Source organism: Micrasema longulum, unplaced genomic scaffold (assembly GCF_059751315.1).
Source record: "Micrasema longulum isolate JH-2025_06_02 unplaced genomic scaffold, ASM5975131v1 h1tg002260l, whole genome shotgun sequence".
Taxonomy (NCBI): domain Eukaryota; kingdom Metazoa; phylum Arthropoda; class Insecta; order Trichoptera; family Brachycentridae; genus Micrasema; species Micrasema longulum.
Genome location: NW_028279418.1, coordinates 99,154 through 119,401, shown reverse-complemented (window position 1 = coordinate 119,401; position 20,248 = coordinate 99,154). Strand labels below are relative to the sequence as shown.

General features: G+C 37.2%; 1 protein-coding gene across 3 annotated transcripts in view; it reads right to left on the bottom strand.

Moving 5' to 3' along the window:
- Nucleotides 1-513: 513 nt before the first annotated feature.
- The window catches only part of LOC148272648 (uncharacterized), a 67,320-nt gene continuing 47,585 nt past the window's right edge, over nt 514-20,248 (bottom strand). For 2 of the 3 annotated variants that reach the window (XM_088239763.1, XM_088239762.1), the window contains exons 18-23: nt 8,159-8,416; nt 6,850-7,001; nt 5,587-5,713; nt 3,531-3,737; nt 1,979-2,149; nt 514-1,228 (exon numbers count right to left, since the gene is read on the bottom strand). In XM_088239763.1, the coding sequence (XP_088095889.1) occupies nt 1,046-1,228; nt 1,979-2,149; nt 3,531-3,737; nt 5,587-5,713; nt 6,850-7,001; nt 8,159-8,416 (1,098 nt within the window). In that variant the 3' untranslated portion in view covers nt 514-1,045. Of the gene's footprint in view, nt 1,229-1,978; nt 2,150-3,530; nt 3,738-5,586; nt 5,714-6,849; nt 7,002-8,158; nt 8,417-20,248 lie in introns of those variants that run through there. The other variant, XR_015824806.1, reaches the window with a different exon arrangement.

Sequence of the window (20,248 nt, the reverse complement as noted above, 5' to 3'; positions counted from 1 at the left end):
TCAGTCGCTTAAAAATAATTGATTGTTGATTAGTAAAAAAAAAAACTTGTTATTTTCTTATAAGCGAAAAAATCCTAAAGAGTGGATTTTGTAATCCTAAGACTCAAATATGTACATAATTGTATTTTTTTTTACATTATTAAAATAATACACAATTTAATTATTAATCTATTTTCTTGTTCCCAAGCTCCGCTTACGACTAAACTATTAAAGATGATTTTTTATTACGCGTGAAAATGAAAGTCGGCCTCGTGGTGTAATGGTCAGCGCATTTGCCTGCCATGCAAGAGGTCTCGGGTTCGATTCCCGACATGGTTGATATGGAATATTTATTTAAAAGGGTGTTTTCACACTAGAATATTTCATAGTCCCTGGACTGATACCTGAAGCGTAAGACTGATCATCTTACCTTCATGTAACAAAAATGATCAAGATACGCTGCGATTGATGTACCGATGCAGTGCCCTATACGCCATTAGGTGCGGAAAGGGAATGATGAGGATAATGATTAGCTTTTTATTTTATTGGCTAATTTACCAATATATATTGTGTTGGTTTAGGTGGCATTCACCATTATGCCTGTGTTTAAACATCCACATTCCTTCAGCTCTTTCATGTTTTCCCTCTCCGTTGTGATGAATTCCAATCTCAATGCCTCCCTAGGGGGTGAAATGCAGCCTTGTCTAAAAACATTTGGACACACTCAAAATACTATGATTATCATTATTCTAAAGGCAGCTATGTAAAATATCGCACGTTAAAAACATCAACTATTCAGGAGAGTTCATAGAGTGTCCGGGTGGAATGGAGAATACAGTTCTGCGTGAAACACAACCAGAATCCAGAGAGAGAGTTTTCAACTCCATAGCCACCACTACACAACGAGGCGCACTTATATCCATCCGTCCAGCGTTCTGCAGAACTGTATTCTTCACCTGCCCTAGACACAATAAAAAGATTGATACTTTCAACGCACGATATTTAACGTAGCCGCAGTCGATCTACAAATAATTAATAAAATAAATAAATGATGCTGTTATTTTGTTCACGACGCCTCCGTGCCTTGATCGCTGGCTTCGTGCGGAGGGCTGGGGGCGGCGGTCTTCTCAGGGTCGGCCTCCTTGGGAGCGGATTTTTCTTCAGGCTTGGCCTTGACGGCGGGGGAGGCGGCGCGGTTAGCGAGGGCGGAGGGCAGTTTGACGCCCGGCTTCAGCACCATCGCTCCGTCCTGAAGAGTAAAAAGTGAGAGATGTTAGTGGAAAACGTAGTGTTTATGCACCAACATAATAAAGCGTATGTGTGAATGAGGTGCAAGGAGCGCGGCCGGCTCTACGCGCATTCAGGTTTTTCCTTCCCAGTCAGTCGCACGTTCTGATAGATGTATAATTGTATATATATAATTACACTAGAGCTCCAGTCGTCCGGATAGGCAAATATCCGGATCGTTGTCAGGAATATATTATAATGGCAAATAAAAAGGGCGCTTTTCTTCATCAAAGCAAATAACTTTGCTGGAAATGATGAAATACTTGGCACACTTCTACTTATTTATTTGACCAATTAGCGCTTTCACCCCCTAATGGGCATCTTCAGACTGGTGAATATTAAACCATACCAGTCTGAAGATGCCCATTAGAGGGTGAAAGCGCTAATTGGTCAAATAAATAAGTAGAAGTGTACCGAGCATTTTTAAATTAATAACTTATATGTAAATATAAGTTATTACATCATTACAATGGAATTCCATCAAGAATTGTCAATAAATAATTTAAATAAAATAATTTGTTGGAAATGTTTCAAGTAAGTTTTTATGTGACAAGTTCTGGTCTGATGACTCATTAATCCGAATAATTTGTTGCCGAAATTCGGTTTCAGTTGAAAATCTTGTTTTAGTCGGTCTTATTTTTAGAGGTGGGTCAGTGCTATGCGAGCTCCTGACGTCTGACCATCTGCTCTGAGATTTTTACTGTCGACATACCTTGATCTGCACAAGGCCCTGCTTGGTCATCGCTTCCACATCGGCCTTGGTCATCAGGATCTTCTGCACGCGCACGGTACGCGCGCCCATCTTCATCTCCGTCACGGCACCGCGAGGCAGCTGTAGCGGCTTCACGCCGGGAGGGAGGGACTTCACCATCTGCGCTGGGATCTGAAATCAAGCCATCGAAATAGAATTTTATTCAACCGAAAAATTGAGTTTACAAAAACACCATGATAATCAGCTATGTGAATGAGATACTTTGCACCAAAAAGGAGCTCCATCCTCGGGGGACCACTGGCTAAACCTGGGAGTGTTGAAGAGTTCGCCCCTACCTAATAGCCCGATACTTTACGGATCTGGGCGCGGAGGGCGAGAACTATTCACGGGGACCCGTCACAATAGATCTTCACAGGTCGCAGTGACGTCAGGAGCTTGCATAGCACTGACCCCCAGCTCTAAAAATAGGAATAATGGTAATCAGCGCCCTCGAAGTGATTACTCGAAAACGGCGCTATAAAAATTATTTATAAAATGTATTATTATTAATAATATTGATGTTTTTTGTTGATATTTCTTGATAAAACTCCATAGTTAATGATTATGATAAAATTATAAATAAACTTATCAATGAAACTTCTTGGCTTAGTTTTGCTTTTTATTATTTTGACCAACGAGCGCTTTCGCCTAAGTAGGCATCTTCAAGACTGGTCTCACTTCAAGAAAATAATAAAAAGTAAAACTAAACCAAGAAGTTTCATTGATAAGTTTATTTATTATTTTATCATAATCATTTTCATTATAAATATTATTCTATAATTAATTTAGTATATAGTAAAACCTCTTAATGACGAGGAACCAAAAAAAAATGCAAATGGAGGGAAAATGTAAATGGAAAGTGATATTTTTTATTTTTCTTCTTTAAAGCATTCTTATTTTTTGCTACTTCTGTGTAAAATACATGTCTGTCTTTATATGTATGTAAAACATGTAAAAGCCTACAAAGCGTTTAAATAAATAAAAATTTAAAAATTATATAGGTAATGTCCGTGAAACACAAAAACCTATCTGATGTTTTCTAGGTTTTGTCTATTGATTCGACTTACCAGCCAGTTGATATAATGATGGAGACTAACATCAGACTCTTGAGCTGTCAAAAATACGAAAATGGTGGCAAAAGTTTTTTTTTAAATGCCTAAAACTTCGCAGCCTGCAGGGAACTGCCATAGCAAGCTTAGCGATACAGAAAAGGTTAAATAAATCTACTTAAAAGTAATTTTTCTCGTCGGCCTCGTGGTGTAACGGTCAGCGCGTTTGCCTACCATGCGAGAGGTCTCGGGTTCGATTCCTGACATGGAATATTTATGAAAGGGGTGTTTTCACACTAGAATATTTCATAGTCCCTGGACTGGTACCTGAAGCGTAAGACTGATCGTCTTACCTTCATGTAACAAAAATGATCAAGATACGTTGCGATTGGTGTACCAATGTGCGGGAAGGAGAATGAGGATGATGATGAATTGTTCTTGGATAAGTCTCGCAAGAACAGTACCTTTTTAAGTGTCTGTCCCGAAGGAGACATGAGTACAGTCTGTCCGGCATTGGTGATGGTTTGGACGACTCCCTCGGCCTTCTGTATCTTGATTGGGCCTTTAGGGGCAGGTTTCGGCTCCTCCTTGCTCTCGCCTTTGGTAGACTCCTTGCCGGAGTCCTTCTTATCTTCCTTGGTTGCTTCCTTGGGCGTTGCCGGCCGGAAGTACTGAAACAACGAAAAATACTTATCGAAGAACACTGGTAGCTTTGATTGTAAGGAGTACTTGCGAAGGTATTCTTTTGACCTAACAAAACATAGCGGAAACCGAGTGAGGGTTGTCACCGGAGCCCTTAAGGGCAGATTGAACAAACACCTTTCTAAAATGAACCTTTCTGAAACATCTATACGCATTATAATATGTGAATGTGATGCTTTATATGTCAAAAGAAGCCGAGAAGAAGAGGAGCTCGAACTTTTATTACTTTTATTAAGTTTCTGAGATATCTCTACATGAGAGAGTGCGGGTATTATCCTCGGCTCTACCTGACCGAGTTTCTCCAAGGTATGCTCGGCAACAACAGTTTAGAGACTAGAAGGAATGTGTATTTGACTACAAATTTTTCTCAATTGTCGCGCGGTGTGATCGATAATTCTGAGATTATGATGAGCATTGGCTTGTATGTTCCTGATAATTACCTAAGAGCGTCAGCATAGATTATTTCATATTTCGATATACAGGACCAACCTGCGATTGTTATGCCTGTTGGAAGGGCTACCGCTACGCTGAACAACATCGCTCTGGATGTTGATCTGTTCCATGTATCTGAAGGGGTTTTCCGGAGCAGGATTCTCCTACTATTTCGAAAAGAGTCTCTTTATATATTTTTTGTCTTTTTATAATATGTACGCATTAAATTTTAGCTTATAATGTATGTATTATTTAAAAAGAGTTAATTGAATTATTGGGGGACCACTAGTTAAACCTGAGAATGTTAAGAGTGCTCGCCCCTTACCTAATGGTCCGATGTTTTAAGGACCTGGGCTCAGAGGAGGAGATTCAGCGACACTAGTGTAAACAAAAGGAGGATCTATCTCATTTAATAAAACTCGCAGTCCTTAAAACACAGTTTATTTCAACCAGAAAAGATGGACAGAGCAACACAACAACGACGCGTACGCGGTGAGTTCTGCAGGAGGAGAGGGAGGGTAGAGCTTCAGGCTTCAGTGCTGGCCCTAGTGTCCTAGTGTTGCCATCCTGAAGGGATTGTCGTCATTATACTAGAACACTCGACCTCCACTCGGTAGCCAGGCTCTTTACCTCTCCCTTCCCGGTGATATGTAGCCAGTACACATTGCATCTAATAGCTTTAATATCGCCATAAATATAATAAGTTATGAGTTGAGATTTTCCCTATTCCTCCTTTATACATTTACGCATCGGTCAAAATGTATTTAAAAAAAATAATGAATGCTTATTCGGAACGGAAAAAGCAATTTATCAAAACCGGAGATAAACCACCAATACAATAGAAAGTTTACCAATGTGTCGGATGTTGCATACAATCCTATTATATAATTGTCTCGCACAGTCTTTACACCTGACTCGCAATAATACTGGTATATTCGGAAGCGAGAGAGAGACAATTGAACAGCAAAGTTTCAAGTACTTCTCCCAGATGCCTGTTAGTGCCGTTAGTAGCTACCCAACTTTAGTTAGAGGTAGTTCTTTCGCCCGCACTGCGAGCATGAGGTAATGATTTTTTCATGTTTTTAGCAATTAGATTAAAAATATTATCACTTTTGAGTTCAACTATAAATAATTGAAGCGAGAATATAACATTTTTCCAGTTTAAAATCTCTCCTTTTTTGCATGTGTAATGACTACACAGCACCGTAACGCGCTAATGTTTTTAGAACCGTAAGGAGAAGGCTAAAGACTTGGACTTGGCTTCACAATAGATCTACACAGATCGCAGTGACATCAGGAGGTTATATAGCACTGAAGCCCATCGGGTAAAACTGTTCAATATTTCGACGGCAACACGGATACGTATATTAAAATGAATATTTTTACCTTCTGTATAGTAGATTTAGAGATGGGTGTAGAAGTTTTAACTGGTGTACTCAGTTTCTCTTCATCTGGAAGGTTCTTGATAAGCTTTGGTCTACCTCGCCCCCTTTTCACAACCGGCTCTCCGGAGCTAAAATTTCATATACATGTAAAAAATTGTTTTTTAAATTTCATATAAATGTAAAAAATTGTTTTATAAATTTCATATGCATGTAAAAAATTGTTTTATGAATTTCATATAATTGTAAAAAATTGTTTTTTAAATTTCATATAAATGTAAAAAACTGATTTATAAATTTCATATGCATGTAAAAAATTGTTTTATGAATTTCATATAATTTAAAATTGTTTTTAAAATTTCATATAAATGTAAAAAATTGTTTTATAAATTTCATATAAATGTAAAAAATGTTTTTTAAATTTCACATAAATGGATAAAATTGTTATTTGAATTTATTTTTAATTTTAAAAACCCGTCACCCAGGGATAAACATTAATATGTACAGGGTGAAGTCATATTATGCCTCGCCTGGTTAGTGTAGGCCTCCGTGGTGTAGTGGTCAAGACACTTGACTCACGCACGGGAGGTTCCGGGTTCGATTCCCGGTGAGAACACAAAAATTAAAATGTGACTTTTCTCAAGCCTGGGTGCTCTGTGATGTAATTCACCACTGTAATTAGGCCTCCTAGCCTGTTGTGGTGCAAAAAAAAAAAAAAAAAAGTGAAATATAGTTTTTCAAGCAAGTTATTGTAGTGTTGTCCATTGTATAGTATGTATTTTTGACTATCCTGGATTTGTCCTTACTTTTTTAATGCGATAGTGTTTTGTTTGATATCAGCATTTTTTATTACTTTATTGTTATTGTATTAGGATAATTTATATTATCATCATCATCATTCCCTTTCCGCACCTAATGGTGCATAGGGCACTGCATTGGTACACCAATCGCAGCGTATCTTGATCATTTTTGTTACATGAAGGTAAGACGATCAGTCTTAAGCTTCAGGTACCAGTCCAGGGACTATGAAATACTGCAAAAACACCCTTTTAATAAATATTTCTTTTCGCCTTCTTGCCAACCCAGTCGAATCGACCGGGAATCGAACCCGAGACCTCTTGCGTGTAGGCATGCGCCGACCATTACACCACGAGGTTGATAGAATTAAGTTAAATTTAAAGCGAATGTTTAGTTTCAAAAATATAGTTTATTTTTACAGTGTCTACTAATTATTAAATCAAAGTTAAATAATTCTAATATAATATACATTTCTGGGGTTGACGGTTTAGTCTCCGCTGGTCTTTTGGGGGGCGGTGTGGCGGTGGTGGGAGTAACGAGGGGTGATTCGATATCAAGGGGATACTTCCGCGGTCTGCCGCGTTTCTTCCCCGTTGACGGGGTGCTACTAGGCTGAGCAGGCTGGAAAAGATCAAAGATTGAGAAATACGTCAAAAGCTATGTCAAAATATTTTATGCAAACAAATTTATTTGACAATGGGGAAATTCAGCAATTTAAAAATAAAAAAGTTGTTTGTTAACAAACTTTCTTACCCAAACTTGACATCACAAAAATTTTACTTATGAATTGCAACCTTATAAAATATGTTGATTATTCTATGAAATAAAATGTATTACTTTCGGAGAAATATTTTTGATAAAAATGCAAAATATTTTTATTTAATATAACGACAAGGTGACAAGTTAATAAATAGAAAGCAGAGAGCTGCTAAACTGCCGATATGTACAGAAAAATATGTCCATATTTTTGACAATATTTTGTTCATTCTATTGAATGGAAAAAGTTCTTAGAGGTGATGAGAAAAGTAGGAGTGAAATAAAGAGACCAGGGGTGGTATTCCAAATGCTCTCGCGGCCGCATTATCTCGCGTATTTACACACAAAATACACGAGAAAAACTGTTTTCTCGTGCCGCGAGAGCGGTTTAGAATAGCGCCCCTGGGACCTCAAGCGTGGTGGGCGAGTGCACCAACCACTTAACAACGGGGCGTAAGTCCACTCCACACGATTTCCTTTTTCAGGATTTTACCCGAGAGTTGCCTTTGAGTTGAAAATATTATAAATTAATTATTAATTAACATTACAACCTTATAAAATAAACCAAATACATGTTTTTAGATTTTGATAAAAGTGTGTTATGTAAATTACTCCATGAAATAAAATATATTACTGTCGGAGAAATATTTCTGAAAAAAATGCAAAATATTTTTACGGCATATATTTCCATTTTTGTGTTATTCTCAAATGTGTCAAATGGCCATTTGTATTAGAAAATAGGAATTAAGTTGTGGTAATAAAACAATTCTCTTTCTTTTTACGAAAACAATAGTGTTCAACAGCTTGCCCACCACCAGGGTGTTTCTATTTCGGGCACAGAACTGTATTCTTAACCCGTCAGGACACGGAAAAAACATAGATGTCTACGCCAATAATGACAACCTCGATGATGGACGCTGTGATGTGTTTCGAAATATCGGAAAAGAGTGTAAACGACACACGGCATAACGCAGAAAACATTATTACGCATCTAAACGGCAGTGAAAATAGAAAAGATTTACCTTTTTCTCGACTTGCGGCGTCGAGTGCATCTCGATGTCGAACTCCTCATTCTCCGCGTTGTAGGAATCCTCGTCCTCCGAGTCCTGTTCGTCTTCGTCGTCAGAGTCCAGCCCGGTGCGGTCCCGGATCATGGCCGCGTAGTCTTTGATCTTGGAAGGGCGGCGCGAGCGACGGGGAGGCGACGCGGCCCCGTCCTCTGATTCTTCGGAGACGACCCTGGATTTGATGGATGACGATGATGATGGAGACGGAGACACCTGCGAAAAAGGACGAAAATGACAATGGGATAATAGAGTCTTTTTTTTTTACTAACCCATTGCAACACAATAGGCGAATCGCCGGCCCAGGTCAACTTGTCACTGACACACAAAACCGGCGATTCGAGGGTTTGTCATTGAAGTGATTTTTTTACATGACTGAATGACAATAAATTTATTTATAAAAATGATATAAATAAGTATATTTCGGTTACTGATTTCATATAAATATTAAATGTAGTAATCACAATTTATTACAAAATATTATTTATTTATTTATTAACGGACATTGTCCATGTATACAATTAATAGGGTTTAATGTTACAATAAAAGAATAGTTTAAAACATTAAAAAAAAGAAAAGAAGCATTGACAAACATAAGGTACACCGAGACACGATCTGGACTATTTATTTAGTGCTCGTTTAAATCGATGTAAACTCAAACCAAAAAAAGTCCAGATCTTGTCTTGAGTTAACAATACGACAAAGACGGGTCATTGGAGAATTAAGGCCATAGTTTGTTCTATGCTGATCGATGAACAGTACTTCATTGCTTCTCAATCTACGAGTCGGAATATTGAATTTTACTTGTCCCAGTAATGATGGAACATCGATTATACCATTTAGTATGCCGAACATATATATGGAGTCAATATAAGTTCTACGTTTTTGTAGACTAGAAATATTTAACATTATTTTTATTTATATCCCTACAGAGATGAGGTAGATTTTTTTTTTCAAATTCAAGATTCAGGATTATGGATATTCGAGCGTTTACAGGGCTTATGACCTGTCATTTGCTGGGTTAAGTGGCCACTTTATGTAGGTACTAGCCACTACACCAGGTACCAGCCAATGACAGGTCATAAGCCCTGTAAACGCTCGAATATCCATAATCCTGAATCCTGAATTTGAAAAAAAAAATTCTACCTCATCTCTGTAGGGATATAAATAAAAATATATACCTACTCCCGTCTTGGGAGAAAATCCAGATTTGTGTGCAGGTACACGAACCAAAAAATGTTATATTTAACATTGACTCTATTTCAGCATAAGAATAATTATCTCTCTCTAGTCCGAGCCTCCACGCTATTTTTCAAAGCAAGCGATGTTGGACTGATTCAATGTGATTTATGCGATTGACGTGAAATGGAGACCAGACCACGGAGGCATATTCTAGAAGAGGGCGAACAGTTGAGCAATAAAGAGTTTTGATTGTACGGACATTAGTAAAATCAGAGGATATTCTGTTAATGAAGCCAAGTAATTTCAGTGATTTATTTACTGTATTATCTATATGCTCGTTGTATGTCAGTTTATAGTCCAAAACAACTCCTAAATCTCTGATGGACTTAATGACATCAATTTTGGATTTTCTAATAGGTACTCGAAGGAAATCGGTTGTTTTGTTCTATGAAATGACATAATATTACAAAATATTAATTTAGTCTTAATGTTTTTTTAATAAAAAAATGTGTCAAAATAATTGAATAGTGTGTTATATGAACAAATTATGTCATTCAACAATGTTAGAGTATATCCAAATGCTTGCAGACTGGCTGGATTTTCTCGCGAGACAGTTATTCATATATAAATTTATTTCAACAAAGAGGGAAAACATTTTTGATAAGGGAATATGAACGTCTAGGCATTTACAGGGCATATGACCTGTCATTGGCTGGTTTAAGTGGCCACTTTACTTTACACATTGTGTGACATTCACCATTCTTCACAAAAGTCAACAGATGCAAGAGTTGAGGAAATGTGGATGCTTAAACATGGGTAGAATGGTGAATGTTACACAGTGTGTAAAGTGGCCACTTAAACCAGCCAATGACAGGTCATAAGCCCTGTAAATGCCTAGACTTCCATATTCCCTTATCAACAATATTTTCCCTCTCTGTTGAAATAAATTTAAATTATGTCATCTTTATTAGTGGTGCAATGGGTTAAGCGAAAAATTATTCAATTAAAAAAAGGGTAATGGTGATAAATATTTTTTCAATTTTTCACGTAACATTTTTAAGGGTAGGCAGAGAGGATAGAACGCCACATCACTTTATCTTTGCATACAGATCTCAAATCCTCTACATTCATAGATCTTCTCCGATTATTCCGACTTTTAACATGTCAATCTTCAAGTATTTATCGGTTTTGGTCAGTCCTCGTATATTTTTCCAACCATCGACATTCCATCATGTAGATATGAAATATTATTTAAAAGGGTGTTTTTACACTAGAATATTTCAGGACTGGTACCTGAAGCGTAAGACTGATCACCTTACCTTCAAGTAACAAAAAAACGATCAAGATACGCTGCAATTGGTGTACCAATGCAGAGCCCTATGCACCATTAGGTGTGAAAAGGGAATGATGATTGTGATTTACCCAAATATTTCATTTTGAGGGCCATTTTCAAGGAGTTGTAAATAACTCACTATTAGAAAATGGTAATCAAGTTGGGGTAGAGTGGGATTTGAACCGGGGATCTTTGACAATGTTTAAGTATGTCCAAATGCTTGCAGACTGGCTGGATTTCCTCCCTAGGGAGTTGTTAAAAATTAAATTTATTTCAACAGAGAGGGCCATATTCCATATTCCCTTCTCAAAAATGTTTTCCCTCTCTGTTGAAATAAATTTAAACAGGGATCTTCGAGCTGCGAGTCCGAGACACCAGCCACGAGACCAAAACCCGATCGTATTTTCAACACCAAACTATATAACTGTTTTTTAAGTGCCCTGTGGGGATTTTTACAAATAAATAAATATTGGAGGAACTTTTCAAGACGGCGAATGAATGAAAATATTGTACTACAAAGTTGACAGACAATTCCCTTGTCTAAAAAGGGGAAGATAAGAAATATTTGAACCAGAAACCCACATCTGTCTGTCTGTCTGTCGGTCCCCCTAAATTAATATATATTACGACGCACATACGTTGAATTTCAATAATACACTAAACTTCATTGTCAATTTTAAAAATGTGTAAATGCTGGCTAGATTTTTTACAGTCCATGTGCTCTGTAGCTGCAAGACGTACTATAATCAAGCTCCTATCTATTATAATTGAAATAGATCCTAATTGGAAACGAAGAACTAGAATCCCAATCATCCATGCGCTCTGTAGCTGCGAGATATGTTGGGATATTAATTTATTATAAAGCGCCCTTGAGGTGATTTACACCAAAATGGCGCTATGTAAATTATCCGACTATAATAATTTTAGCATATTATCACAGAGATGAAGAACATTACAGATAAGGTAATATAGAAGTCTAGGCATCTACAGGGCTTATGACCTGTCGTTGGCTGGTTTAAGTGGCTACTTCACACACTGTGTATCATATGCGACAGGTCATAAGCCCTGTAGATGCCTAGACTTCTATATTACCTTCTCTAAAATGTTCTTCATCTCTGTTGAATATATAAATATTAACAGCTCCCTAGGGAGTTGAATCCAGTCCTTGTCTATAAAAATTTGGACAAACTCAAAACATTGTTTATAATAATTTTGTCAGCCTCGTGGTGTAATGGTAAGCGTGTTTGCCTACAATGCAAGAGGTCTCGGGTTCGATTCCCGACCTGGTTGATATGAATATAAATATTTATTTAAGAGTGTTTTTATACTAGAATATTTCATAGTCCCTGGACTGGTACCTGAAGCGTAAGACTGATCATCTTACCTTCATGCAACAAAAATGATCAAGATACGCTGCGATTGGTTACCAATGCAGTGCCCTATGCACCATTAGGTGCGGAAAGGGAATGGTGACAATAATATATTTATTTTAGTTATTTATTTATTCATATTTTTTTTCATTAAAAACTATGATAAATAATAAAAATAATGTGACCTCATTGGGGTTACCCGTGCTGAGGACACTTAACAATATACTTTTAAAAATAATTTTTACATTTGAGAATAAACAAAGAAGACTAACTTAATAAACAGAGATAATTAACAAAATGTTCAGACAGTTTTAAACACTACGTATTTATGTCTATGATATTCCTTTAAGTCTTCCATCTGTTGGTCTTTGTGAAGCTAAAGAGCTGAAACCTTTATTGATGCAGATGAGATTCTGACAGAATTATTTCATCTGTATACTAGGCAACGCCTGAAAATACCATTCAACTTTTGCACTTTTTGAGCCAGCTGGTTTAAGATCAACAAATGGAAGAATTGAAGGAATACAGGTGTTCAAACATAGGCAGAATGGTGAATTTTACACAGTGTGTAAAGTGGCCGCTTAAACCAACCAACGGCTGGTCATAAGCCCTGTAAATGCCTAGACTTCTGTATTTTCTTCTTCATATCTGTTGTAATATTAAGCAGACTCCATGAACTCGGCAATGGTAATTCTCACATGTCGGATATATTTAATGTGGGGTATTGTTCCTGAACCAAATCACACCAGCCGGATGAATCTCACCAACATCATAAAGGTTTCAGCTCCTTTACTTCACAAAAGTCAACAGATGGAAGAGTTGAGGAAATGTGGATGTTCAAACATGGGCAGAATGGTGAATGTTACACAGTGTGTAAAGTGGCCACTTAAACCAGCCAATGACAGGTCATAAGCCCTGTAAATGCCTAGACTTCCATATTCCCTTCTCAAAAACGTTTTCCCTCTCTGTTGAAATAAATTCAAATATGTTAGCGTTATAAATCTTTGTAAAGGGCAGATTTGCCGTTTATGTTGATAAAATACATTTAAAAAAAAAACATATTTATTGAATACCCTTTTTCCACACGACACTAGTTGAAATGGCAAAGCAAATATAAAAACACAAAGAAATGCTTATGTGTTGCTTAGTATAACCGAGTGGTAGAAATATAGATTGTGGCAGTACACAAGCGATAGTCAAACAGTCTTCTCGTAGTCCAACAGTCGGGAGAATAAAAATGACGTTATTGGAAAAATGTGTAATCGTCGCTTTGTTTGTTCTATGCCTGTCTTCAAGAGGTAATTTTATTCATTTATATATACGGCCAACGGGCATTTTTAAGGACTTATTTATCCATAGAAAATGATTATAAATTATGTATACAGTAGACTCGGTGGGAATGGAAGCGGGAGAGAGGTGTTAATAATTGAATTTGATTCAGTGATCATTTGAAAGAAGACAACTTGTTATCAAAGAAATCAAGACCGGTGTGTTTATTGCCAGACCTAAGAATTCTGGGCATAGGGGAATGAAAACCATAGTTAGTTCTATGGATATCGGTATGAAAGAGTAAGTTTTGTCCGAGGTTTCTAGTTGGGATATTTAATTTTATTGAGCTCAGTAGTTCAGGCGCATCAAAGAGCGAGTTGAGAATTTAAAATAGGACTAGAAGGTCGGATTTATTTTGACGGTCTTGAAAGGAATATCTGTATTTAAATTAGTTTCCAACTCATTATACGTATATTGGTCTCTGGATAAGCCCAACTTTCTTAAAAATCAATGTTAAACTGATTTAATATTATTGATGTGAACATCATAATATGGAGACCAGATAATATTATAATGACGTAATAACTTAGGTAATATAATAAGGAGTAGAGTAAAATATTTTGATATGAACATCATAATACGGAGACCAGATAATATTATAATGACGTAATAACTTAGGTAATATAATAAGGAGCAGAGTAAAATATTTTGATGTGAACATCATAATACGGAGACCAGATAATATTATAATGACGTAATAACTTAGGTAATATAATAAGGAGTAGAGTAAAATATTAAAAAAACAAATGGCTGCTTACTTCTGCAGGAGAGAAGTGAGGGGTGCGCGGCGCAGTTTCAGATTCCCCCCCCTCCTCGTTTCTCCCCTTCAGAAGTAAGCAACCATTTGCTTTTTTGATATTTTATTTTTAAAAATTTTATTTGTTCTAAAAAATTATTTTATTGTGCCAATATGCCTTCTTGACAGGGTTTAATGAACACCCTGTATATATGGCATATCAATGTGGTAAACAGTATGAAATATGAAATAGTATTTAAAAGTGTTTTTACACTAGAATATTTCATAGTCCCTAGACTGGTACCTGAAGCGTAAGACTGATTACCTTGCCTTCATGTAACAAAAATGATCAAGATACGCTGTGATCGGTGTACCAATAAGGTGCAGAAAGGGAATGATGATGATTATATATGCGGCATTTGGTTTTCACCGAGTAAATACAAATGTGACAAATTTAGATCCAAATAACTCTCTAGGGAGAAATCCAGCCTATCTGAAAAAATTTGGTTGGTTAGTAATTTCAGGGTCGACAGTGAACACGACATCCTGCTACTTGCAGTATTTCAGCAAATATAAATATTTGGGAATAACCAATGAGACATGCACGATCCAAGGTGTGGTGACCAAGGCCTGGATTACCGGAGACCAGACCCCAAAACCCAATCAACAGAATGACCAGGATGTGAAGTTTGTATGCTTTCAGTTCGTCTCCTCGGCGAGCGTAGCGGGTACGATAAGTTCAACCTCTAATATCATTTTATTTATTTATTTAATAAACGCCCAGAGGGCTCTTACAAAGTACATATAAAATATTATAGAAAATAACAAAAATAAACTCGCAACTAATTAATTTGTCAGCATGCGTCGCACTCCGAGTATGAACACAAGTTGGTACGTGATTACAACACCAGGTTTACTAGTATGGCTGTACTAGAGCTAGCTGTTCCTGGATATTGCAATAAATATGGTAAAAGGACACTGCAATACAGTATACCTAAAATATGTAACATGTTACCAAACAATATTAAAAATACCGAGTTAAATACAGGAGTGAGACGTTTGCTCAAATTATGGTTAATAGACAAAATTTTTTTGTATTAGTGATAGTTTTTAATTTTTGATAATGTGATATGTAATGTGGTTAGGCCGATTGAAAATGTGTCACAGCGTAAATAAATTCCTATGCCTGTCTCCTTTTCTCTCGCCCACTTGAATCCTGTCCCTTTTGCACCTTTATAGTTTTAATAACTATTGAGTTGATGATTTTGCCACCTGGGGTCAGTGTCCGATTTGACCGCGATCGAAGTGCATGTTCGATTGAAAGTTTCGCCGCTCGCTCCGCCTTATCGCCGCCTCAGCTAAGTTTTGGAGAAAACAAGAAAATCAACTTAAAAGGTCAGTCCATTCACTCCATTTCCTTGCATCCATTTGCGCTGTGACATTTGCAAAATTTTATATACCTACTGCCGAGAACCAGCTCACGCATCGCCATTTTTGGTCCGTTCGGCCGCATGTTCTAAATTTATTCATTACCCGCATTTTTCGGTTAGTAGGTAAAACGCATTTATTATTTCTTTTTGTAAATCGCATTATATATTAATTTCAAAATGAATAAGGAAAAGGACGATAGATTGTTTCAGCGACGAATGGATCGTCTTCAGAAAAAACTCGAAGTATATTTTACACGCGCGCAAAATATATATGATTCCATGAATAATGTAGATCATGATGGCATTAAAAAATTCTTAGCTAACGCTTCGACCATCGACTTGATAAGAACTGCTTTTTTATCTGCTGTAGAAGAGCAAAACGAATTAATAACGTCAAACTCTGATGGGCCAGAAAATAACTATAATGTAGTTTTATCATTTGAAGAATTATATGCTGAAATAAAATATACGTTTCAAAAATTAAGTTTATCGCAAAAACAAGCTGAGAAAAATAACGCAATCGAGGACGCTCCTCACAAAAATAATATTTTACTCCCGCGTTTAGAGTTATGTGCGTTTGACGGTGAACCCGGTAACTGGCCGATCTTTTATGAAAATTTTAGAACAATGATTCACGAAAATAATAATCTAACAGATGGGGAAAAAATACAATATTTGTACGGAAAATTAATTGGAAAGGCAAAAGGTATTTGTCAAGGAATCATGCCAAGCTCGCAAAATTATGAAGTTCTTTGGAATTCATTGGTTAATAAGTACAACGACCAACGTGTTCTTGCCGCTACTTATTTTGACCAGATTTTAAATATACCCGCGGTCAATAATTCCTCAATATTAAGTTTAGAAAATTTCATTGACACTTTTTCTTCCACAACGGCTGCGCTAAAACAATTAAAATTAGATAGTCTCGAGGAATTTATGTTTATTCATATAGCTTGCAAGAAATTAAGTATGGACACGGTTAAATCTTTCGAATTATCGATTAGAAACGAAATAGCACCTAGTTCGTCAGAATTCATAGAATTTATTCGCGATCAATGTCGCATTATGCAACGGGCGCAGACAAGTGTAGGTACGTCCTTAATAGTTAATGCAAATACCCGTAAGTACGCAAGTACGTCAGGTGAATCGCAATTTAAACGCAGCAATAATAATTCGCAAATAAAACCAAACCCACAGTACAATAACAAAAATATTGTCAAAACATTTGTTAATAATATACCTATTAATAATAAATGTTTAATGTGCGGTGATATGAATCATATTCATTTATATCAGTGTGCAAAATTCACCGCCATAACGGCGCGTGAACGCTATAACTTTGTAAAACTCAAGAAATTATGTATTAATTGTTTGAGTCAGATGCACGTCATTTTGAACTGTAAATCAAAGAGCAGGTGCAAGATTTGCTCTCGCGCTCATCATACAAGTCTGCATTTTGACACAAATAACGCTAACTCTTCCGCGGATTCGAACTGTGTGATATCACGAAATAGTTTTAACAATACGCAAATTAGTGAAAATGCCGGAACATCGCCGGACAATAACTCAAATGCATCAAGAGCGGTCGCACTGTGTGCCGTAGGCTCTCGAGGCATGAATGAATCAACCGTGTTATTAGGAACCGCATGTTGTGACGTCATTGACGCGTTCGGGAAAAAGCACACGATTAGGGCTTTATTCGATAGCGCTTCGCAGAGAGACATAATAACCACAGGTTGTTGTGAGTTACTAAAACTAAAAGTAAGTACTTCACAAAACAAATTCGTTTCCGGTATTGGTGACGTAGTCAATCCTATTGAAGGCATTACTTCGCTGATTATTCAGTCTCGAATAGACGAATCGGTGAAATTTAAAATTTCGCCTATTGTGGTCAAACAAATAACAGAAGAGATACCTTACACTAACGTAAATATCGCAGATTTCGAGTACTTAAAAAATATTCGCCTCGCAGATGAATATTTTGACAAACCTGCAAAAATCGACTTGATTATCGGTGCAGATTTATTTACACGGGTTTTATGCAATAAAACCATTTCGCGCGCTTTAGGTGAACCGGTAGCTTTAGAAACTTTATTCGGCTTTTTGATTATGGGACAGGCTCCCATACACACCGCAATAGATAACAATCGCGCATATTTTACGGTAACTGAATCATTCGAAAATCGCATGAATCGATTTTTCGAATTAGAAGATGTTCCGAACGCGTCCACGCAAACAATTGACGAATTGGAATGCGAACAAATTTATAAGAATACAACTACCCGCGACGAAACCGGTCGGTACACAGTTGTATTACCCTTTAAATCCGAATCGAGTCTCCTTGGCGATTCGCTCAAGTTAGCCGAAAGGAGATTCTATTCTTTAGAACGCAAGCTTTTATCTAATCCATCTATAAAAATGGAATACGATAAAATCTTTAAAGAATATTTAAGGGAAGATTATTTAACACCTATAGAGCTAAATTTGAAAACGCGCTCTAGTATTCAATATGTAGCACCACATCACGCAGTGGTACGCGAAGATAAAACAACGACGAAGGTTCGCGCTGTAATGGACGCTAGCATGTGTACCACGTCCGGAAAATCATTAAATGATATTTTGCATACCGGAAAAAATTTACAGAATGATTTATTTCAAATCATTTTACACTTTCGTTTGTTTCCGATAGCTTTGAGCGCGGACATCCGTAAAATGTATTCGCAAATATTAGTCGACAAAAATCATCGATGTTACCAGAGAATATTATATCGCTTCGATGTAAATGCACCGCTTCAATTATACGAAATGACACGCGTCCCGTTTGGTCTAAGGTGCAGTCCATATCTCGCCATGCGCACGATTCGTCAGCTGGCTCGAGATGAGCGGGAACGCGCTCCTCTCGCAGCCCAAGTCGCGGAGAGAGATTTGTATATGGACGACTTAGCTACGAGCTGTCTAAATGAGAGCGAGGCTATCGAACTCTCAAACCAACTGATTAGGTTATTTCTTTTTGGGGGTTTCGAATTGGTGAAATTCTCCAGTAATTCGCCACAAGTGATGAAAAGCATACCTCAAGCTTATCGCATTTCTGAAACGGTGGAATTCAGCTCAGAAGACTATTGTAAAATTCTGGGGTTACAATGGCTACCCGCTAGTGATGTTTTCACCTTCAGCGTCAACAACAAAACTCGCAAATGCACAAAAAGAAATATTTTATCCACGATCGCTCGTTTTTGGGATTTGATGGGTTTTGTTGCGCCGGTGACTCTTATGTCTAAATTAATTATGAAATACCTTTGGAAAAACAGAGTTGACTGGGATGATAGTCCTCCTGAAAATATAATTTCCATATGGGAAAACTTTGAATCTGAACTTCCGCTCCTTCAAAATATTCAATTGTCACGACATGTAGGCATTACACAGGACTCTATTATCTCCGTTGTAGGATTCGCAGACGCCAGTGAAAAGGCATACGGTGCTGTAGTTTACATTCACGCTTACAACCCCTCAGACAATCAGATCCGAATAAGTTTAGTTTGCGCAAAATCTAGAGTTGCTCCATGTCGTAATATATCGTTAGCGAGGCTGGAGTTATCTGGAATTTTAATTTTGTCAAAATTAATGCGTGTAGTTATCGATACATACGCACCCCGCTGCAAAATTAATCATATTTATGCGTTTTCCGACAGTACCGTAGCTCTGTCCTGGGTCCACTCGCATCCGTCTCGTTGGCAGACATTTATTGCAAATCGGGTTACTATAATCCAAGATAATATAGCTCCATGTAAGTTTTACCATATATCTGGAAAAGACAATCCCGCAGATTGTTTATCTCGGGGCCTGACTCCTGCTCAATTAATTGACCATCCGCTTTGGTTCAAAGGTCCTAGCTTTGCACACTTACCGGTAGAAGAATGGCCGGTAAATAAGTTCGATCCAAGTACAGTTGAAAATCCGCCCGAAATGAAAACTAAAGTGATGACGTTTTCCGCTAATCTACCTAAACAAACATTATTATGTTCGCTCGCTTCGCGCATTTCTTCATGGCCTAAATTACTTAGAATCGTAATTTATATATTTCGCTTTATTAAAAAATTACCCGCCGAATTTGAAATATCTCATATGCAATTCGCGGAAACTGCTATTATCAAAGATTTTCAATATTTGCATTTCTCGGACGAAATCAAAAAGGCACTAGGAAGTAGAAAATGGTCGCCCGCTTTCCGCAAATTAAATGCTTTTATCGATACGAATGGATTGATAAGAGTAGGTGGTAGGCTGGGAAAATCAGACTTGCCCTACGAAAGCCGGCATCCGATTATTTTACCTAGTCGAGGTCACATTGTCGATCTTCTGATTGATTATTATCATCGTAAATACCTACACACAGGCCCGCAATTACTTATATCGCTTTTACGACAAAATTATTGGATTTTATCAGCGCGTAACATAGTACGCAAACGTGTGCAATTATGTAATATTTGTTTTAAGTCAAATCCAAAATCGCAATTTCCGCTAATGGCAGACTTACCCGCCTGTCGAGTAAATGAGGCCAAAGCCTTTTCCCATTGCGGGGTAGACTACGCCGGTCCTTTAAGTATCGTACCTTGGAGGAAAAGAGGTGTACGCAGTGTAAAATCATACTTATGCTTGTTTGTATGTCTAATC